We start from the raw sequence: 23,990 nt of genomic DNA, 5'->3' as shown, positions 1-23,990 counted from the left end.
ACAAATTCTCCACATCCAGTCTGACACCTGGGGGTAATTCTAAGGTAAGGAATCTATAACTAATAGTCTCTGTCAGACATATTATCTAACATTAAGGTGCATGGATCAATCAGGTGGCATGAAAGGGAATTAAGCGGCAACATCCAATAAATCAACTGCCAAGATCAGTCAGATTAGTTTCACATTTAATTGGATGTGACTAGATACAGGCCACCTTTATGAATGAAGGGTGTTGTCTATCAATCAGCTTCTGCAGTTAGCAGGGGATATTTCAGAGTGGGTGGTTATGTGCTGAGAGGAAGTGACAAATGCTGTGTTACTGCATTACATAGAGATAGGTGCACTCATTTTAGAAACCAAAATATGGTTACATAGCTTACAAATCCCACTGTGAAAAAACTATTGAATAAATACTCATCTTATACTCAATGCTCATCTCAAATTTCTGAAATGATTTAATTTAAACTCCTTACATGGAATGACTGAAACTTAAACAACTATGTGAAGAACTAGACCTTTTTAACATAACCGAACAAACATGGTGTCAAGACTGCCAAGATAATATAATAATGGAAACTCATATGTCCTAGGATTACTGTGCAGCATTAACAAAAATGTGGATGCAATAGGTACTATTCTGCTTATAAAACACTCTAGGGGTCTAGTTGCACTAACCAAATCAAACTTATATTGTTCAGGAAGGCAGTCTTGCAAATCCATTCTGCTGTGGATGTCAATTGCATCATAGATGCAACAGAGATGTTGATAGCTTTGCATCTAATGCAAGCTGAAATGGTATAATTTGGGGAAATAGCCTTTAAAATGAGAATTGTATCACGTTGTACCTTTAGCATGCATTTTTTACCACATATGTTTTTAAAACACATATGCTTTTTCAACGTATACCTTTACCATACATTAAAGGTAAGTTCGGGGTTGTGGGGGTGTCATATATTACCTACTGGCAATAGCCAGTAGGTATATATAGTTAGGATTAGCTACCATAGGAAATCCGCAACATTCTATTGGGAATAACTTTGGCGCCGGTTGAGGAATTTGCGTGTAATTTTCCAAAATTTTGGCCAGCTCCGCTCCTTCCCTGAAAGTTTCGGGGGGATTCGCGAAGTGGGGGCTGAGAAAAAAAGAGGGGTCCCAAAACGTGTTTTCCCCATGTTAGTTTCCATCGGACGGTCTGACAAGTCTACAGCCCGAACCGCTGAACGGAATAACGCCAAACTTTGCAAAATTGTAGGGACTGGTACGCAGATGTGCCTTTGCTATGTTTGGTGAAAATTGCTCCAGGGGTTTTTATGAAAATTAACTTCAAAAACACATGTATATCTGGGCGAAGCCTAACCACACATCTCATCTGATTGGCTGTCAGCACTTCATCCAAGAAGTGTTGGCAGCCATCTTGGGGTCAATATACAGGATAGCACCTCATTAAAAAGCATTGTAGTTAATAGAGGGGTTTAGGACTTTAGTTACATTATATATCATTTGTTGATGGTACCATACTCATTTTAGGAATTGTGGTGTGTTCTAAGGTGATTTTACCATGTGAAAAAGCCTTCTGCTGTGATATCATGAATCATGTTTGAAAGAAAACTATTATCTCATGCTTTTCCCACGGTGGTTTGGAAGGGGATCTATAAGCTAAACTGAAAGCATATTTTCTGTAAATTCACATTATCTTTCTCAGTCATGTGAGAATGAAGTCTGATATTCTCAGTAAAACATGTACATCCAACAAGGACAGAGACTGTCAGTTGATTCCTTTGTGTTTTACTGCAGCCTCCTAGAGTGTTCTAAAGAACAACTAGAGCGCTAACAGTCCTACTTATTACAAAGGTATAGCACACCTGAAGCAATCTTGATTGGAATAAAGTGGTAACTCTTAAAACATTTAATTTAAAAAGGAACAAAATGAGGGGGTATACTTTGCCATAGAAAGTATTATTAGTGCTGCAGAAAGAAAAATGAGGGCACATTTTGAGTGACTTCTCAAATTCCCTTCTATTTCATTAAAACAATTCTGACATGCAGTCTCCCAAGATGGCCACCAGAGACAAAAGAGCCCAAATGTAGCCCAAATATCACCCAGATGTAGCCCAAGAATAGCCCAATGACAGAATGTCCCAGAGTGTTCTAAAGAACAACTAGAGCGCTAACAGTCCTACTTATTACAAAGGTATAGCACACCTGAAGCCATCTTGATTGGAATAAAGTGGTAACTCTTAAAATATTTAATTTAAAAAGGAACAAAATGAGGGGGTATATTTTGCCATAGAAAGTATGATTAGTGCTGCAGAAAGAAAAATTAGGGCACATTTTGAGTGACTTCTCAAATCCTCTTCTATTTCATTAAAAACATTCTGACATGCAGACTGAAACATGCACTTTGAATACCAGCAGCAGACTTCCCTGGTGAGCAGTAGCTTTACTACAGTGGTCTAACATTCAGAATTTATGGAAAATGTGTGACACATCTGAATGCCTTCTTGATAGAACCAAAGTAAACAAGCATTGAAAATGCAATAGATTTCTCCCTCGTTTAAGTTAAAGCCATTCTGTTTGTAATGAGGTGGCTTTTTAGCTTTGCTTTTATTAGTGTTTTTTAAACTTTCATGTAAATAACATGCATATATGTATATGTATGCATGCATTTATATTTGTATTTAGATAGATATACAGATCATATATGTTTATATATGTATGTATATATATATATATAAATATATATATATACACACACACATATATATCAATGCATATGCATATATATGCATATATATATATATATATGTGTATATGTGTGCGTGTAGAGAGAGGTAGAGAGGTAGAGAGGTAGAGGTAGAGAGGTAGCGGTAGAGAGGTAGAGACTAGTAGAGAGAGGTAGAGAGTGAGTAATAGAGAGTAGAGAGTGAGTAGTAGAGAGCAGTGGAGAGAGTAGCAGAGAGTGAGTAGTAGAGTGAATAGTAGAGTAGTAGAGAGTAGTAGAGTAGTAGAGAGTAAGTAGTAGAGTGAGTAGTAGAGAGTAGTAAAGAGTGAGTAGTAGAGAGTGAGTAGTAGAGAGTAGTAGAGAGCGAGTAGCAGAGAGTAGTAGAGTGAGTAGTAGAGACTGGTAGAGAGAGAGTAGTAGCGAGTGAGTAGTAGAGAGTAGTAGAGAGTGAGTAGTAGAGAGTAGTAGAGAGTGAGTAGTAGAGAGTAGTAGAGAGTGAGTAGTAGAGAGTGAGTAGTAGAGAGAGTAGTAGATAGTGAGTAGTAGAGAGTAGTAGATAGTGAGTAGTAGGGAGTGAGTAGTAGAGAGAGAGAGTAGTAGAGAGTAGTAGAGTAGTAGAGAATGAGTAGTAAAGAGTGAGTATTAGAGAGTAGTGGAGTAGGAGAGAGTAAGTAGTAGAGAGTAGTGGAGAATATTCCAATGTTTGGCACAGCACCACTTGCACAATAAGTCCAATCAAATCATATCACTTAAGAGTCCTTATTGAAGCGCTGAATCTTGGTGTATATTCAAATGCTTTTATTTTCCTTAAGTTTATGTACCACAGCCAGCCGAAATGTTTCGTTCTGTACAACAGAACTTCTTCAGGGCGTTCTTATTTCCTTCAAGTTATGTCGGTATCCTGTTGTCATATAACTAACTATATAGGAGCAATTTCAATGGTTTTGTATGAGTGAAATGACCAGCTAACTATAACACCCCTAAAACGTATAGTTTTTTGCATGAATTTTAAAGATTTTTTAAATGCTAATTCCTAACTATATAAGGCCTGAAACCTATGGTTTTTTCAGTGAATATAAATATATATATAAAATATATATATATATATATATATATATATATATATATATATATATCCAAAACCAGTCCACACTTCTTCATACATGGAAGGCGCTGACACTGTGATTTCTTTTCCAAAGTAAGATTTATTCCAAGTTGCTGCTCAGACGCGTTTCGGCGGTAAGCTCCTGCCTTGCTCACTACATCTGGCTAACACCAAACAAAGGTTTATATAATTAGTATGACTTTTGTGACAGGTTGCAACTGGTATTGGTTGCCATACCAACCCTGTCATGACGCTCTAAACAAACATAGAAGAGTTTATTGCATGTGTCATAGTGATTACATAAACTCTTTCCATGAGATGTGCATATATCTAAACGAAAATGTTAAGGTCACATTTGTAAATTACTTTTCTTGCACAATAATGTTACGTTAATCATAAAAATGTGAAACCATAAATTAAAGGAAATAAACAATTAGAATTCATTGTCAGATAGCAAATTGTGTAGGGTTGGGTTTAAAACAATGTTGCGAGTAACACATGGCAATATGTGTTATATCATTGGTGCAATGCCTCAAGCCACAAACACACGTGTGAAAATAGCAAACCCCTATATGGTCCCATCATGCATCTAAGTTAGATAGTACTGGATTTGTTAAACACACTTTCTGGGTGATCCCTCCATCCCGCTCAGGGGCTTCAAAATAATGAGTTGCTATTGATACCTGATGTATCGGATTAATTAGCGCCCAGGGATAGACTGGTGGCAGCGATGTTGAAAATACATTATTAATGCAACACACAGTGAATACACACAGTGTTGCTCATATTAACTCCAAGTGGATTAATTCTGTCAACTGCTGCCCGTGTGCGACATGCTGTGGGGTTTTCCCATGCCTGTGATCGCGGTGTATGTGAAAATGTCTCGAGTTACTCATGATTGCAATACCTTGTACAAATTATAGGTGTGCTTTAACGTGTCAAAAAAAGAGAAACTAAAGTTAATAAATTCAAATATTAAAAATGTTAAACTTTTTGGTACTTTGCTGAGCAACAGATGTTACTGAAGTGGTTTAGGATTTGGGACAAACAGTCTGGACTAGAGGTGTACATTAAGTGCCTCATCGGCATTTAACCCATTAGGGATCTTAGAGTCCAGTAAGATTATGTACCTTGACTCTAGTCGTCGCAACGCTAGTTGACGGTTCCCGCCCCTGATGTTCTTGGGTATATTGTTGATAACAAAATACGACACATCTTGGGCGTTTCCTGCGTGGTGTGTGTTTATGTGCCTCGCCACTGGGTATGCTTGGTCATCATTAATTATTGCCCTCAGATGTTGTAAGATTCTTACATGTGCCTGGTGGATTGTGCTCCCCACATATCTTTTACCATAACTGCAGACCAGTACATAGACTGAGTACTCAGTCTTGCAAGAGTAACTCTCCCTGATCCTGTATGGTTTCAGTCTAAAAGGTAGTGTGACAGTACTGGTATTGATCCCATGTTTATAGGCTTTGCACTTCGTGCATTTCCTGAACCCCTTCTGTGATTGTAGCCACGTGGTTGGCTTCGTGACGGTGGGGGCATTGTGGACAAGTTGGCTCCTCATGGACTTGGACTTCCTAAAGGTTACTGAAGGTGAATTGCCACATAGGGGACCTATGATCGGGTCATTTTTTACCAACGGCCAGTGCCTAGTCAGGATCTTACGTAGGTTTGCATGGTACGTGTTATAGCCTGTGATAATTCTCTGGGTGTTTAGTGTGTCTTTTTCCTTTTGTTTTTGGGAAGTGGTGTTATCCGGAAAAATTAGATCTTTTCTGTTTTTATTCTTAAACTGTTCCTGCCTTGTCTAGGGTCTTTTGACTGTAACCTCTATTTCCAAGTTTGGAGAAGAGATTTTCCTTTGCATCAGTCAGGCCTGTTTCGGTACTGCAATTACGGGTCATTCTCAGGCACTCGGCATATGGTATAGACTCCTTTAGTTTAGTCGGGTGGAAACTCTGTGCATGTAATAATGTATGTATGTATAATATATATATAAACAACAGGCAGCACCAAAAGAGAGGGAGGCCACAGGAAGCTTTTGAAGTTCATTTGCTTTATAAGTCAGCACCTTGCCAGCAAGCACCCCACCAGTACACAGGCATCACTTCTTGATATGCCAGACACGTTTCAGGAGTCCGTTTCCTTTCATCAGTGGCAATAGCAGTGAGTAATGAAAGTCGCGCTGTATCCCTACAGATTTAAAGTATTCACCCTGCCCCCGATGGGCATGGCTGCACCTCAGCCTCTTGGATGTTGTAGTCCTCTGTAAAGTATTGCCCGAGTGGGTGCGCTTTCATTCTTGTCTCTTCACAAATTAAAACCCCAGTGGGTTGGTGCGCTGAGCTGGCGCTGTGCTTGCCCCGCTTTGTAGATGCCACCTCGAACTTCGTGCCGGTAGCAGCCCTGATATTGCCGCATCGCACCTTCCTCCCGATATTTCCAGCTCCAGCCTGAAGCCAGAACAGACCCACCACAGCAGTGAGCCCCACTCGACGGCCGTGCAAAGCTGTATAAATTCCAACAACAGGCAGCACCAAAAGAGAGGGAGGCCACAAGAAGCTTTTGAAGTTCATTTGCTTTATAAGTCAGCACCTTGCCAGCAAGCACCCCACCAGTACACAGGCATCACTTCTTGATATGCCAGACACGTTTCAGGAGTCCGTTTCCTTTCATCAGTGGCAATAGCAGTGAGTAATGAAAGTCGCGCTGTATCCATACAGATTTATATATATATCTCAAGTCCTTCAATGAGCAAACGAGAGCCTACACGTCGCTTCACCATCAGGAACGTAGCACCACAAAGGTAATTTATAAAGTGCAAACATGACGCGTTTCGACGAGGTTGCCCCGGCCTTGATCATATACACATTTATAATAAATAAGGCATACAGATAAGTTACTTACCTGTAATCCTGGTTCTCTTCCAAGGGTATACTCATCAAAATCATTGAATAATTCCCGGACGTGGACAGGGATTTGTCAGTGCTTATGACTATTGATGAGTAGCCCCTGGAAGAGAATACACCTGTCCATTAATATTTAGAGGAGAGAGACACAACCTGGCGTGCTTATTGACTGAAGTGAGGATCCAATTGTAGGGAAACTACCAAGGAGCATGACCCCTCAACGACCTGTTCTCTTTGCTTCCGCCATAGAATGACTTCACACATTCTGAAATGATTTAACCCCTTCAAGCGCAGGGCCTTGTTTTCTGTATACTTTCAAAGAAGCGCCCTGGGGGAATGCTCAATGCAACCCGTGGCCACTCTGGCCTGAACACGCGGGTCGCAGAGACAGTGCCAGGAGTCGCAAGGGGCAACCAGGGGACACAGCTTCGTCCCTAAATGACGTCCATAGAATTAGGAGGACCCCAAGAATTGCATCAGATATATTCTGCTGCACTGCTACGGGTAGACTTGCAGACAACACCCACAGGGCCATCCTGGCAGAACCTTTCCTACTTCGCTTTTCAGTTCTGATTTTTACCCCCAATATTTCCTTTTTAGGCCATGAGTATATTGTGGGTGCACGCATGTTTGCACCCAAAAAAGGATTACTATTTGGCTGTAATTTACAAGTGTTTGCACCCATGATGTGTGTCAGGAAAAATGTCACACAAATCTTGGGAGGCCATGCTTTGCACGTGCGGCGACGGGGGAAATAACACAAGCAAGTGTTTGGTAAATACATCCAGCTAGGAGTTTTTATCCTAAGGAAAGAATCAACATTTTGACGCAAACATAATTTAATAAAGATCCTTATGTTTTTGCTTTTATCTTGGCATCTTCACCTCATATCTTGCTAGGACTTTCCCGGCTAAATAAGTGAGGGCATTTCAAAAGAAAACATCTGGACATTCCTGTGTATGGAAAAGGACACCTCTATATTACAAAGTAACCTTTGCTGTGTTGTCTCTCCAAGCCTCCTCAATTTAGACCTCTAACTGGCCAGTGGACTAGGAAGATCCTCCAGAGTTTAAAACCATCCTTCTAAATTTCTCACCTTTGATATCTTGATTTAGGTTAACTATCAAGGGTTCATTCTTCCAGTCAAATGTAGCCAATAACCGGAGGAAGCGAAAAAAGCCCACCTGTGGAGAACTGAGACAAGCAAAAGAGGATATATTAAATGGGACTTTGGAAGCAGAAAGAAACAATCTACAAGAAACAGCCAAGGAATAGTTAGAGAAAAAGACACACTTGTAATAAACTAATGATAAAAAACTGAGAAACGGCCCCCGGGAATCAACAGAGACATTAAAGAGAACAGAAAAAAGTATGTCTGGATGTTTTTCATTCCACTCTGTGAAAACAACAAGGTTAGGTTCTGATCCTGATGCATACTCCTGCCATATAGTGTTGGGCTTGGACTGGATATTTACAACTTCCTTTTCTTCGACATTGAGTCACGCAACGTGTTGTCACTCTACACTAGGTCCACAATGCACCAGCACACTGGCTCCACTTCAGACTGTTCTCTATTCAAAGTGCAAGTAGTGTAAGAGAAGAACCATGTCGAAGACAGTGTGCTGTGCATAGTAAAAAGTAAATAACGTAGAAAACAACATCTGTAATGAACAAATGGGTACAGGTTAAATAACACTGACTGTTGATAGAACGTGCGTCTGTAGATACACATGCCCTATGTAGACTACAAAGCAGTCTCTCTCCAAAGCGGTGGTTAGCGTGCAGATGCAGTAGATGTTCGAAAGAGTGTTTTTAGTACTGCTTTTCCGACTGTCGCCTGGTGCTTAGAACATCTATGCAGTAATGCTTCATGAATATTTGTGGCACTGACCAAGATGCAGCCATGCAGACATCCAGTAGAGTCATATTACCAAATAAAGCTAAGGTGGCCCTCCATTTGTCTACTGAGTGGGCTCTAGGGAGAACAAGGAGTGTAAACTTGAACTTAGAATGACTAGTCCTTATGAACTCAACTATACACATACAAATGCCAGCTTTAAATATAGTTTGGCCCCTGTGGAATTTGGCAGAGGCTGCGATGAGTTAACAAGACTTCTTAAATTTACATTCAGAGTGTGAAGGGCTCTTTCCACCACTGACTCTGGTTGTGGGAAAAAGACTGGTAGCTTAATGGTCTGGTTCATATGAAAAGGTGACATAACATTGGGTAGAAACTTGGGGTTGGTATGAAGAGCTACCCTATCCCTGGTTCTTGTACCATAAGGGCTTGAGGCTTGCTAGTACATCAGAGTTAGGTAACTGTGATTAGGAAGGAGACCTTCCATGCCAAGAACTGTAGTTTACAGAAGTGTAATGACTCAAAAAAGTTCATAGACATAATATTGTGATCATTAAAATTGAGATACAAAAAGATTGTTAGTAGTAGAAATATTGTGATCCTATACTTCGAATGTAAAATCAAAAAAAATTGCATGTCAAAAATAGCGTTTAGTAGTGTATTGTTAAAAATTAGAAAAAAATAGTTTTTTAAAATAAATAATAACTATAATGCAATGTATTTGAAGTAGTTTATTACCTAAAATTAGAATATTTAAATAAATCTCATGAGTTTTATAAATATATATGTATTTAAAAAATACACATTATACACATGATTATATATAATATAAATTTGAAACATTTTCATTAAACAATTTAAAACATATTTCGAATGTATTTGAGTAAAATACATAAAAATAAACATATATACAAACAAAAATATTTAACCTAATTAAAATACTAATACACATTCAATTTAGTTTTATTTAGATGATAAACTACATTTCAAACTATTTTTCTACCATATATTAATATTTTACTAATTCATTTACAAATGTTCAAAAACAATGTAAATAACAACAAATTCAATTGAAAAACTAAATATCTAAAACAATTTATTAACTAAACTAATACAGTTATTATGAAAAAACTACAAAAAACTTTGAACTAAATAAATATAAAAATGTCCATACCTACAAAAATCACATTAATAAATAAATATTTTAAAAAAATATTCCAGTCTAAGCAACAGAAGGAAAAGCATTGGACTTTGGAGGGGTTATGGGAAAATCACGTACTGGTTAATGTAGTGTAGTTCCTATATTCCCAATAGGCTCTGCGCATTGGAATAACATAAACGACAGTGTAGACGTAGGACTGAGGTCGACTAGGTCTCTATTGAATATATTAGACTTAATTATGAAATGCCAGTTAGCTCAGAGGTCACTAGAAACTTTCTCGAGTAAACAAGAAGGTGCTAACTTTCCTGAATAGACAAGAAGGGATTAGTTTCGGACAACCGCATAAACATGAGAACTTTACTCTCCCCAAAATAAGGAGTATATCTCCAGAGTCGCGGAAACAATAGCTTTTTCACTCAGTTAATCGTGCATGCTTAGTTTCACCAGGAGTGCAGAGAAATAGAGAGACGGGCGTTTTCAATAAAAAGGTTATTTATTGAGCAGTCTTCTTTCTCAGGCAAGAGAAGTGAATTGCCACAATTGCAATACTTGTCATAAAGTAAAGTGTGTACAGTAAAATGAGTATTATGAAATAATACTGTAAAAGCAATTATATGGTTTCTAAGCCATAAGATACTTAAAATGGATAAAATACATACAATGATAAAATAAGGACTAAATGTACTCAACTGGTGTTTCTAAGATACGCCTACCCCGATGTACCTAACCTAAGCCTAGTACAGGGAAGGAGTAGATGAGTTATCGTTTTTCCCAAGAATATGAATCAAGAATTCTCTAAGGGTCTAATCAGCTCCGTAACCTTGGTTATAGAATGAAGGAGGTCTTGTATCTCTTTCTCAGGACTCGATCTCCCAGCAACCCGCAAGGGTGACAAGGAAACACTGGAGCTGGATTTCTCGGCAGGAGAAAAGACAGCGTCTCTCTCAGTGCGTCAGTGGGAGGGTCGGCTTCTTTCGGCACTTCGCATCAGCAGGGCGTTGGGCAAGTAGATAGCCGATCTGCTCCACATCACTGTGTTGCTTAAGGCAGATGCTGGTATATTTATACCTGAAAGGTGCTGAGCTTGACGTAAGGTTGGACATAAGACGTCACTAAGAACTCGCAGTTCTTTCAGGACTCCAGGAGTTCTAGGACAAATCAATACAGAAGCTGGAGGAATTCCCAGGCTGCTGGAGGCTTGGTTTGTTTAATAACACGTTGTGCTTTCTAGGAGTCTATGGGAGTAGCCTTGCTGTATTTGGACTGCATTGCTATGTCTTAATATGGGTATGATTCTTATGACTATATAAGGATATGATTTGATATAACCACATAAGGGCATGAAATCCTAGAATCATCTACAACACCCACTCCACGTATAATGTCCATCATTACTAAATACTAAGCAATGCTTAAGCATAACTATGCATGTGTTTTCCATCCCATCCCAAAATACATAAAATGCATTTGAAATGGTATATACGCGAAAAATGAGTATTATACTGTACGTTTTGGGTCAGCAGTGGTGTCATTCAGATAATGCATATATTGTACATTTAGAATGATGACTGAATGAATGACGAAATTTACATTTTTGAAATGGCTCTAAATACAGAAGAGAAGGTCGAGACCATTTCATCACATAGTTATACAAGACTGTACATGTGCTAGAGACGAAGTAAAAATATTGTCTCTAGAGTTTCTAAACATAGAAATCTTGTTCTCTAAGAATAGTTCTACTTTAAGCAGAGTATCATGTGCCAAAAAGGTAAATATTTTGGGAACTGGAAAAAAATCAATTTCGCTCTCTGGGGAAAAAAAAAATATTCCAAAGATTTTTAGGTTCGGTTTACCATACCTGAAGGCCGAATTCAGATTTCAGGGAACGCCGTGTGCTTGCTTTTTCAACAGTTATTCTCGTTGTTAGGAGAGAACATTAATTCAGATAGGCTGGCAAAAAATGTGTCTACAACAGTAGGTGAAAGTTGGACCATTTCCGAAAAAGTGGAAATAGTGCATATGTGAGATGCATTACCGTCAGCGTTATCTGGATCAGCAATGTTCACAGAAGGTTGTACCTGTGTGCCGCTTTCATCTCGTACCTCACCGCCACCTAATTGTAATGGTGAGGTCTCAACGAATGCCGTCATCAGAATGGGTAGCCGTTGGGGACAACACGTTGCATGAGCCGTTACCGAACCAAGCAAAGTATCGATATCCATAGGTACTGCTGATGGAAGTGTGAGACAGACGTCTAACACGCATTCGTCTCCGCAGAGCAGGCATCATAGAACAGGTAAGATGCAATCTTGCCAGATTGGTCTGAATGAAAGAAACCAAGTAGTATTCAGATCTCTTAGCCGAGCCAAGCCGAGGACTTTAGTAATCCGCTCTCGGTATTGCATTGCTAGGATCGTGTCTTCCATTGTAGCCTGAGTTTTGTCTGTGACTTGACTTGCCATATCAGAGCAGAAGGAAGAAAGAATAAGATTCCTGCTACGAGTCCCAAGATGAGAGGCAGGCCGCCGAACACAGAGTGCACGAAATTCGGGAAGGTGCTCAGGACTGCTTCAAAGGGTGCTAACAGTCCCGAAAAAATTGTCTTAAATACATGTGCGATGCCACTGGTATCAGACATGTTTAAGATTTGGCTTAACATTTCTACGAAATGAACGGGGCAATTTGTCGATAATAATGTATGTATCTCTCATACGTTTCTATAGACGAGGTTAAAGGCACAGTTGTTTGTAAAAGAATAGACTTCATTCTGCTTAAAGTATCAATTCGAATAGAAGAGATATTCAAAGAAGGCCATATTGCTGCCTCCATATCTGGCTTGTTGTTTGGATACAATACCTGCATACAACAAGTGACACTGGAAGTAACACTCACGAGATAGGCCGTTCTTGGCACCATGCCACAAAAGCTGTGGTCACTTATTATAACATAGCTGCCGTTGGAAAGCGGTCTGAAAAAAGGATCTATCTGTGTAGCAGGAGTGCCGTGCAGGTGGCATGAAAGGTTATTTGATGAACCTCCGCAGGCTCCGTGTAAGTTAATTCCTTGACACAGAAGTGTACCGCTTAGTGAATTTTTACAGTTGTTACCACCAAGGAATACCTCTTTCTTGCCCCCACTCCAACATCTATGTGTGTAAGGTAAATTACAGGTTGACTTGATGTACCCTTTACCCAACTTTCATACAGGCCTGCTGGTATATACTTTTGGCAATATTGAAACTGAAAAGTTGTTATCGGAATTGTAATGGTGCCATGTATTATCCATTCAATGACAGGTTTTTCGGAGACTGTCAATGGTAATCTTTCTAGTTTTTCAATGCTCAGCACCGTATAGTCTGCCCCTCTTTGTGCCAAAGAGATTTGTTTATCAGTAAGGTTAAAGATAGAAAATAATGACGTTGTGTTGATCAGACACCATGGCATGTAGCCTGAACGCAGATTTTGTAACGTCCAGCCTAACTGTACAATAGAACGTAATTGCGACTGGCCATTTTGTAACATTAGCATATCCTGTTCTATTATATCAATAGCAGACGATACGATGCTGTCCAGTTAATAAATTCTGGAGGACAGAGTCGTTAACCCATTGTCCACTACAGACAGTGATTTTTCCAAATTAATATGATCAAATTCTCGTATTCTTTCTGCAGTTTCAATTTGCATTATTTTCCAAGCTACATTGTAAGATGCGTATATACCAGCGTTTATGAAACGTTTTGACGCTGTTTGCGAGTTCCCAGTAAGAAATCTTGCAAGTCAGCACCTTCTTTAAGTAAAGTCAAGTGTTGCTTATTTTCAGGTAGTGTGGATTTCTGTAGCCATTCGAGGCAAAGTTTTCCTACACTATAGGTTGTTATTATCCCTGGATGTTGTCTCTGGGAATAGCTTGGGTCTGGCCTATTCGGTTTGAACCCCTGTATTTTGTTCAGGAATCTATCTTGACAGTTAGTGGTGTCTGTGGGCCAGATCAACCATTTGTTCCAATTAGGAAATGTTCTGTCATGTTTTAAAATATGGGATACGTCTATCTCCACTTCTGTAGTGCTATTACTATCAGGTATGGGTTTGGTATAGACGGTTTGTTTAAGTCCTTTATCCTGGCTAGGCCAAGACAGGTTGTTTGTTGAATGGTGTCATTCAGGAACATTATTTCTTCTGGTATCATGCAGGCTCTGAATAATGATTTTAAACCTTGTACCTGCCAGTCTTTTGTACCCCAGACAGTTTTTGTCTCAATGTTGTTTTTCCAAAATTCAAAAACAAACGTAGACATTTTTTCATAACATTTTTCAGAATAAATCAGTTTAGTATTTGTAAACATGTTTTTCATTCTGGTCTTATTCATAACTTTAAAATAAAACGTTTCTGGATCAGTGATATTAAACCCTGAAAAGTATGGGAATTTCTCATAAAATGTTTTTGATGTTGACTTTTGGCGGAGTTGGACAATGTTCCCATTGATTATAAATAAAAACATTTCTAGGATTAGCCGATTTATGCAAATAGTGATGCCCATAATGATTAAAGCAATACATTTCTTCATAATTTGATAAACCTTGTAAATAAATCATGTTCTGTATATTTAGCTGACATTTCTAAATCTGACATCATATTGTTAATATTTTCAAAGTCCCAATCATCAGAGAAAGTACTAGGTGATACAAAGTCACTTAAAGAAATCTTGAACTGATGTGGATATTTCAAAGTTCAACCGGGCCATGGATTTCATAATCAGTAGTGTCCCATGCTACACCACAAGGTATAGGAATGGCTGTGATGTTCACTGATGATAGTTCTCTTTTTTCAATGAGAGAGGATCTGTGCGGTTTTAGAACCAAGTTGATGTTCTGACTTGCTGTGTCCATTGTACTGTATTTTCCATCAATCATTCTTCCCGAGCTTAGAACCAAAATGAGCCAGAGCAGGAGGAAAAGTACGCCTAACACAATCCACAATTCAATCCATGGTGAAATCAGATATGTTTCCCCAAGTTGATGAAAGAGTTCTGTAATTTTGTCTTTGAAAGTTTTGTTTGCTGGCTTGTCTTCATGTTCACTTGGATCATCAGAAAAGTCATCGAAATTGATGAAGTAGCCAGATGCAGTTCTGTCAATTGTTTGAATGGCATCAGGATTGTTATTAATCTTTGCAGTTGCTTCTTCCTTTGTCATGTTAGTATAGTCAGAGGCTACATCATTGTAGACAGGTGTTTCTTGACAAACTGTTGCAATTTGGGTTTCAAGAGGCACAAGTTCCATGGCTTTGTTGCATAGCCCTTTTTTATTCAGTGCAGGTTTATCAAATGTGATTAGTCTCTCAGTTTGAACCTCTTGGATTGTAGCAAGGTTTGGTCTTCTGCTACTTCCTGGGAGTCCACTGGGCCTACTACTTATTATTGGCCACATGGTTGTGGTTTTACCAGGTCGATTGATACAAATCTGTTTTCTTTTTTACCAGCAAGGGGCGGTAGTACTACTGATCTTGTTCCGCTGATAGCTAAGACAGGTACTGCTTTTCTGTAAGAAGGCCCAAATTCCTTCTTCAACGCAATCTTTTCTCTGACCAGATCCCCAATCTCTGGAATCCAGACAGGTCTTGCTGGGACAGGTGGTTTTTCTTCAGTGGCCATTGGCTTTAGCTTTGTGTTACTTAGACTTCTCCTGTAAAACAGCCAAACGATCTTTGATATCAAAAGTTTTTTGTTCCACCACTGAAGTCTGACAATCGAGATCTTCGATTATCATTCTTGTACCAAACAAAAGTTCATACGGAGTGATTCCACCCAGAGAATTTCTTGGCAGATTATTAAGACTACGTTGGACACTTATTAGATGTTTGACCCACCCATCACCCGAACCTAATACCCTCGCTATTATAGATTGCTTTATGTAACAGTTTTATCTCTCCACTACCGCATTTCCCTCAGGATGGAATGGACTAGAGTACCGCAATGCAATGCCCAAGCTGGTCATGGCCTCCTTGTAAGCTCGAGAGCTAAACGCAGGAACCTGGTCAGAATGTAGCATGCCAATTGCGTATGTGCCGATAAAAACTCGCAAACCATTTATAACAGTTCTGGTGTCAGCCGAGCGCTGGGGCCACATCCAAATGAATCTCGACTTAATATTTATGGGATCGCATTTGTCTGGTCGGACACTTGCGTGTAAAATAGTCTAATGTTGTCTAATAGAGGTGTCTGGGCTGCTCTTACTGTGCTAGAGTCAGATATCTGGTCCGGTTCATAACTGTGATCTCTATTGCAGTCCTGACAATCCATTGCAAAGTTATAAACTTGCACGCTCATTCCCGGCCACCAGTATCTTGATTGCAATTCTATTAGAGATTTCAGGATCTCTTGGTGCCTCAGACCCATTCCCATGTGTGCTTCTTGAATCAAGTAAGCCCTCCGGTTTGTGTTTGGAATTACTCTATTCCCCACTCCAGGGATTTGAGCAAAAGGAACGGAGTTTGCATCAATTATGTATGTATTTCCGAGTGGATAATTTAGAGGTAACGCCGCATAATTGCCTTCCATTGAGGCTTTTACTGCTAGTAGCATTTCTCCATCTATTTGTTTATTAGAACGCTTTTTTGTAGCTACGGAAGCCAGTTGACCAGCTGCCGCTGTGGCTTTATTAGCCAATGAATTCCCTACAACGTGAACGCCATCACGCTGATGACTCAGTGTATGTATCACGTGAGTCTTTTGTAGTTCTTTCTGTAAAAGAACTGCTTGTTCCCAGAGCATTTTATGCTTTATTGTGCCACCTTTTACATCTTTGAAACCATTTTGAACCCAGTTCTGTAAGTATTCATTGTAAGACTGGACGCAGTAATATGAATCGCACACTATTAGTGTGGGGAATTTGCGATCGGTATTTTCAAGCGCCATTTTAAAAGCCTGTAGTTCAGCTCGCTGAGCTGTACAATCTCGGACCGATTCAGTTTTAGTGATTAACGGTCTAAATTTTCCTACGTGCCAGAGACCCTTAATCGCACACGCAGCATTGTAAACTTTTTTATCCACAACGTAGTGTTGTGCAAATCTGTCTGTGTAGATTACACAGGTGTACTGTTCGAGAGGCAGAATTTCAGTTGGCAGAGGACATTCGTATTCGTATTGGAGAAATTCTTGCGTTTTTAAGTTAGGAACAAATTCGTATACTGCGTCTGATGCAGCAAGAGAATTAACCCATTGTATCCATCTCGGATGTAAGGCTTTAGCATTCGGAAAGCTTGCTTGCTTGTTACTGCTTCTAGGGCAGGTACCGGTGTAATGATTATTATGCGTTTACCTTGTGCCAGGGCTCTTTCTTTTGCTACAGCAGTTTGTACCGCAGTTAGAATCTTTTCAGTGGAACTGAATTTCATTTCAGCTTGTGCATGCAAGTGTGATTCGTAAGCTATTGGTACAGTTTCTCCCTCATTAGAGGTTAGGTATGTAAATCCGCATCTTCCTGGGATGACTCGGATTACAAGGTTGCCTTCGTTCACGCGTGCTTGCAGTTTTGTTTTAGTTAACATGTCTGTTTGTAATGATCGTAAAATTTCTGTCTGTTTCTGAGTCCAATTAATTGATTTGAAATCAGGTTTTATTAGTTCGTAGAGCGGTTTAACCCTCTCTGCATAATTTAGAATGCAAGTTCTTCCAAAATTCTGGAAACCTAGAATTGATTGCAAGTTTTTCAGCGTTTTTGGAGCTTGGAGTACTGCACACTTCTCTAAGAAGTTGTCTGCTAGGCTTTTGCCTTCTCTTGATAACTCATATCCTAAAAGTAGGACAGTGAGGTGAGCAATTCGTGACTTTTTAAAGTTACATGATGCAAACCCAAGTATGATGGTGTTCACTCTTTTCAAGTGTGTCTCCAGGTCATCATCTGTTAGATAGGTATCGTCGTCATAAGATAATGCCTCATCATCATACATTTGTAGTAATTCTGTTACTCTGGCTGAAAATAATCCTGGGCTATTCTTGAATCCCTGTGGGAGACGACAAAATTGCTTTTGGGCCCCCATACTAGAGAAAGCTGTTAAATATCTGCTTTCTGGTGCAATGTTTTGACAGAAGAAACCATTTGAAATATCTAATGTTGTTTTATATTTTTTGCGCACTATGTTATTCATCAGTGCTGCACTGTGTGAATCTTGTACTGCAAATGTTTTGCAACAAGAGTTTAAGTGTCTGTTGTCCAATACTAGACGATATGAATTGTCTGGTTTGGAGACAGGAAACAAAGGATTATTCATTTGTGAGGTGCATGTTTCAATCACCACCTGGTACTCAAGTTGATCTAAGATCTCCCTGACTTGTTTTTTAGCTTCTTGCTTAACAGGATAATGCCTCTGTGCAGTAGGTTGATTTTTTATCTGGATATTATGGTGAGGAGAATCCTCATCCCATCCTACATGATTTTTATATAATGCAGGGGCTTGGGCCACTGCCCATTTTCTAGCATATGTGTATTTTTTATGAATTGGAATGTGATTTGAGAAGGCAGGCATAATCATTTCTTCGCCATGTGGGCACTCCCTGACAAACTCTGGTGACCAGTCCTTTTCTGCTAGAAGGATATCATAACCTTTAGATTGGTTCTCCCAGAAGAGACCTCTTATTTTCCTAGTTTTGTCCCCCTCTAGATGTAATGTTATTTCATATAATTTATGGGGCACGCCAACTCTGGTGTCTGCAGTTTTTACTTGAATGTATTCACTCGTGTCCACTGTCTCCAGAAGATTCATCAGGATCTTGCGAGCTATGGTCACGTGCTGCGCTGTCTAGCATTGTCTGGGCCCATTCTCCGTTCTTGAGTTGTGTCCTCAGGATCCTCGGCATGTTTTACTTTAATACTGGCTACCTTCTTTTTGGGAAACTGTAATTTTTTACTTTGATGAGCAGGTTCTTTGTCTTTGGAGTTGACGCACTCTTCTTTATATTCTGACCGTCCTCTTTCCGATTTCTGTGAGGAATTCTGAAAATATCGAGAGGAGCGTGTATCAATATCTTGATATCTGTCAGGTTTTCTCAAATTTTCCCTATTTCTAAGGTTATATCTTTTATCAGAGGGCTCCCGTTGTGGAGAGTTGCCCCCCGTTCTGGAGATCTATCTCTCCGTTGGGGAGACCTTCCTCTGGTCTGAAACTGTTTTTCTCTGGGAGTGGTTTGCTTATTACCCTCCCACTTCTTCTTTTGAGAAATGAGATTATTCTTAATAAATGTTTTTTCAGGAATTTCAGTTAGTTGTGGTTTTAGTGGTTAACCACCCAAACTGTCTCTACCTAATTCTTCATAGGACTTTTCAATTATTCTGGCAAGTTCAAAAGGTTGTTCTGCTATATCGGTTTCTTTTAAGTTTTGGCGGATCGACACAGATGCTGCTTCTCCTTTTATGTTGGCTAGTAGTATAGCCGAGACTTGCTTAAAGTCTTTTAGTAATTTCATACCTAGATTTAAAGCAGGCTCTGGACCGTATTCATTTTGAATCTGTCTTAGTACATCTGGTATAACCGCCATAGACGGAACACCATGTGTTTTTGTGTATATTGAAGCAAAGACTGTTCCCCAAGTGTCACAGTCTTCCACATGTGGTGCAATCCCTATTGGTAGGCAGATTGTCAGAATTCTGTGTTTTTCGTGAGGGGTAGTATCCGGAAATACTGCCTCTATTTGAGTAATTTTTTGAGCTAACCAGAACGGAATTTGTTCCCGTTTTGTGGGTAACTTGCCAATGACTGATTGTATAGTCTGTGGTATAATTTTATTAGTGTTCCCCTGGTGAGGGGTGTGCTGTGGAATTTTTATTGCTGGTTGGACTGTTAAAGTCCGTATGACATATTGTACCAATTGTCTATGTATTTTAATTAGTTGTTTTAGCTGAACTAAAAGTTTTCCGCTTGACATTGTTTCAATGTCAGGATGTGGTGTATAGCTGGCTAGAACCGGCCATGTGGCTCCTGGTCTACCTAGTGGACCGGGCCTGGTAATGGGATTTTGATGTTTTAGGGTGCCATTGAACCAGAGCTCATGCTCTTGGTAAGTTAGTGGAATTTCAACGTCCTCGAAAGGGGGGTATTCCTCTGGAGATTCCTCTATTTTGTAGTAGTGGAACTCGTGTGTCACAGCATTTGCTGCTGGAAAATGTATCCAGGAATCGAATACCTCTGTCTGCCGATATTCAGGTGCCTCTACCTCAAATATGACTGTACCACCTCTCGATGATACCCCACTATTTATTAGTTTGTAAGTTACACTCTCTTACATTTATCAGGATGATTATTGATTCCAGGATGTTTTTCTGAAGACTTGTGTCTTCCTCTAATAGTTGAGTTGCTATTCTAGCTCTCTCCCTTTCGTCGTCACTCTCCGACATTTTGCTGACAGAGTTTTCAGAGCAAGTTTCAAGGAAACAAAGATTAGATGCACAATATTTTGGAACACTGTATCCTTCAATGTTGAGTAAACAAAGAAACTAATACATAGGATTCTCATCCTATTTAGTTCTGGCGGATACTAACCTTTTACCCACTCCAGACGTCTATTGGAGTTTTTACGGAAAAAGGGGTCTGCGTGAAAAGCACGACTGAGTAACTAGTATCTAGCGTTAAATTATCACCTTACCAAACGTTGACCGCCATGTAGTGTAGTTCCTATATTCCCATTAGGCTCTGCGCATTGGAATAACATAAACGACAGTGCAGACGTAGGACTGAGGTCGACTAGGTCTCTATTGAATATGTTAGACTTAATTATGAAATGCCAGCTAGCTCAGAGGTCACTAGAAACTTTCTCGAGTAAACAAGAAGGTGCTAACTTTCCTGAATAGACTAGAAGGGATTAGTTTCGGACAACCGCATAAACATGACAACTTTGCTCCCCCAGAATAAGGAGTAGATCTCCAGAGTCGCGGAAATAATAGATAGCTATTTCACTCAGTTAATCGTGCATGCTTAGTTTCATCAGGAGTGCAGAGAAATAGAGAGTCGGGCGTTTTTTTTTTTTAAAAAGGGTATTTATTAAGCTGTCTTCTTTCTCATGCAAGAGAAGTGAATTGCCACAATTGCAATACTTGTCATAAAGTAAAGTGCGTTAAGTAAAATGAGTATTATGAAATAATACTGTAGAAGCATTTATATGGTTTCTAAGCCATAAGATACTTAAAATGGATAAAATACATACAATGATAAAATAATGACTAAGCGTACTCAACTGGTGTTTCTAAGATACGCCTACCCCGGTGTACCTAACCTAAGCCTAGTACAGGGAAGGAGTAGATGAGTTATCGTTTTTGCCAAAAATCTGAATCAAGAATTCTCTAAGGGTCTAATCAGCTCCGTACCTTGGTTATAGAATGAAGGAGGTCTTGTATCTCTTTCTCAGGACTCGATCTCCGAGCAACCCGCAAGGGTGACAGGGAAACACTGGAGCTGGATTTCTCTGCAGGAGAAAAGACAGCGTCTCTCTCAGTGCGTCAGTGGGAGGGTCAGCTTCCTTAGGGACTTTGCATCGACAGGGCGTCGGGCAAGTAGATAGCCGATCTGCTCCAAATCACCGTGTGTTGCTTAAGGCAGATGCGAGTATATTTATACCTGGAAGGTGCCGAGCTTGACGTAGGGTTGGACATAAGACGTCACTAAGAACTCGCAGTTCTTTCAGGACTCCAGGAGTTCTAGGACAAATCAATACAGAAGCAGGGGGAATTCCCGGGCTGCTGGAGGCTTGGTTTGTATAAGAACGCGTTGTGCTTTCTAGGAGTCTATGGGAGTAGCCTTGCCGTATTTGGACTGCATTGGCTATGTCTTAATATGGGTATGATTCTTATGCCTATATAAGGATATGATTTGATATAACCACATAAGGGCATGAAATCGGGAATATTTACTAGAGTCCTAGAATTATCTACAACAGTTACTTGTATTGTTTATGTAATGTTCCATGCATTGCATGGTGAATTTTGTTTTGCATTTTGTGGTGTTACCTTATTAGTTATTGGTTTGAATGTTTAATATTTCTTTGAAAAATATGGTCTAATCTTGTTTGAAGAAAGTACAAAAAGAAGTAAAATTAAAAACACACACGGGATTTAGAACATAGCACTTAAGTCTTGTTTGGTTAATTAAAAAACGATCTATCTGGACACTGTTTGTTATTACAATTAAAGAGTGGTCTAGTCCAGATAGTGCATAGACCCAAGCCTTCCGTGTTAATCAAGCCCTGTGGATGCACACACGTGCGGCCACCCTCTGTGTGCATGCACAGAAGCTCCAGCATGTTACGGACTTTTCAATCCTTGCGCTTGTGCCCATTGACTTTAAAGGCACTAGTGTAACATAGCCGATGGTACAATGGCTATGCAGGAATCCATCATACCCAACAGTTTCATCACAATCCGAATAGTGATGGGACGTCGCCTGGAAAAGAGGGAGCACCTTTTGGAATGCCATCACCCTCTGTTCTTTAGGGGTATCCTTTCCCTTATACTATAGAATAGAGCCCAGCAAGGAATGTACCAGTTAAAGTTGTAGGTGTGCTTCTTTTTCAGACGTATGGTGAGACCCAGACTGTGTAGAAGGTTAGCCAGGCCTTGGTGTTTTCTGCTGCTCTTAATCAGCCGATCATTTAAGTAAGGAAAGACAAATTGCATTTCTGCACAGGTGAGCTGCTACTACCACTGGGCATTTTGTAAACACCCTTTGAGCCATAGTAACTCCGAAAGGTAATATCTTGAGTTGGTAGTGTTGTCCACTTATATGAAAATCGAAGGTACTGGTGAAGCACTGGATGGATCGAGATATTAAAGCATGTGCGGACATGAAATCCCTTTGGAGTAGCAGTGGGTTGACGTCCTGCAAGGTGCCGGTGTGAAAGTGTTGAGAGAGGATGAACTTGTGCAATGGTCGAAAGGTCATGGATCAGCTGGAGTGCGCCATCTTTTTTGGGGATCAGGAACTACAGGGAGTCAACCTCTATACCAGAGTGCGGGTACTAGTGTGATAGTGTCCTTTGCACATGACCCTCTTCTACCCGTAGGTGTAGGTGTAGGTGGTCTGAACTTAGGAGGTGGAAGCGGGATGGATTGTTAGGAGGGACTGTGTGGACAAGGAAAGTACCCACTAATCTCTGGTGATGTCTTCCCACAGAGCGAAGCTGGGCTTCAGCCTTCCCCCAATAGGTAAGATGTGATTGGGAGGAAGGTATGAGGAGTCAATGCTTGCCAGTGGAGGCGTCCCTTACAGAGCCATTTCTGCTGTTTCCATTAAAGACACACCCCTCACCTTATTTGGAAGGTGTTGGGTTGCTGGTGATCCTGAAAGACTGATGGTGCTATTGGTACAGGGGGTCTCTGGCCTTAGTCCATCGCTTTTGCACCACTCCTGGTTTGTGGCTGGAGTGTGGCCTTTTAGAGCCTCTGGGTAGAGGCAGCGTTAAACTGCATTGCAGTTTGGTGCCTTAAAGTGGGGCCTTTGCAGGCGCTTATCCAAATTGTAGAGTCTGCTATATACAAGTCAGAGGAGCGAAACCCTAAGATTTTTGTCATTTCCAGTTCGACATAGGGCTTAAAGTCTGAGTCTTGCAGGAGCGGTGCTCTGCCTGTTTTTATTTTTTTTAACACATTTTTATTGTGTTTTTCAATTGACACTGGCTCACATCATGTAAATTTTCATAGCAAGATGCACACAACGAGAGAGTGCTGGAACCAACGTACTAGTTACAATTATTTAAAGCGTACAGTGCTGAAAATCATGTTTCCCACCTACTCTCTAATTCAAGGATAATCGAAGGCCATGGAAATTAACTCCACAAGTGACATTTTATTCACAACATTTACTCCTGTGATTATCAAAATTAAACTATATTCTAACTTCCTGTGATACCACCCTCCCACGCCTTCCCTCATACACGTACCGTATGTGTGTACAAAAGTGTACCTTGTCATCACACTAGCAGCAGAACATCCTAGTAACATGGTCATCAGGTGCAATAATACCGTACAACTTTGCGTTGAAATTATCACAATTGGTCCGATTCATGTGGGATCTATCTGGTCCCTTACTACAGGGGCAGGCATTCTAGGACCTTCCTAGTCATCGTCGTCAGGGATTTTGAGGAGGACTACCAGGTTTAACATACCTTTGCCGCTTCTAGGGCCTTCTCACTTCCCGCCCTCTTTGCCATTTGCATCCGAATTACACTCTCACAGTCTGCCCATTTGA

The 23,990-nt window shown here is 40.1% G+C and overlaps 1 protein-coding gene across 1 annotated transcript in view; it reads right to left on the bottom strand.

The window, feature by feature from the left end:
• The window catches only part of NOL6 (nucleolar protein 6), a 398,079-nt gene that overhangs the window by 126,846 nt on the left and 247,243 nt on the right, over nucleotides 1–23,990 (bottom strand). Inside the window, exon 21 of the mRNA XM_086960307.1 lies at nucleotides 7,839–7,936. Coding sequence (XP_086816433.1) covers nucleotides 7,839–7,936 — 98 coding nt within the window. The remainder of the gene's footprint in view (nucleotides 1–7,838; nucleotides 7,937–23,990) is intronic.

This window comes from Lissotriton vulgaris, chromosome 3_1, assembly GCF_964263255.1.
Source record: "Lissotriton vulgaris chromosome 3_1, aLisVul1.2, whole genome shotgun sequence".
Taxonomy (NCBI): domain Eukaryota; kingdom Metazoa; phylum Chordata; class Amphibia; order Caudata; family Salamandridae; genus Lissotriton; species Lissotriton vulgaris.
Note: the sequence above shows the minus strand (reverse complement) of the source record. Positions and strands in the feature narration are given on the sequence as shown.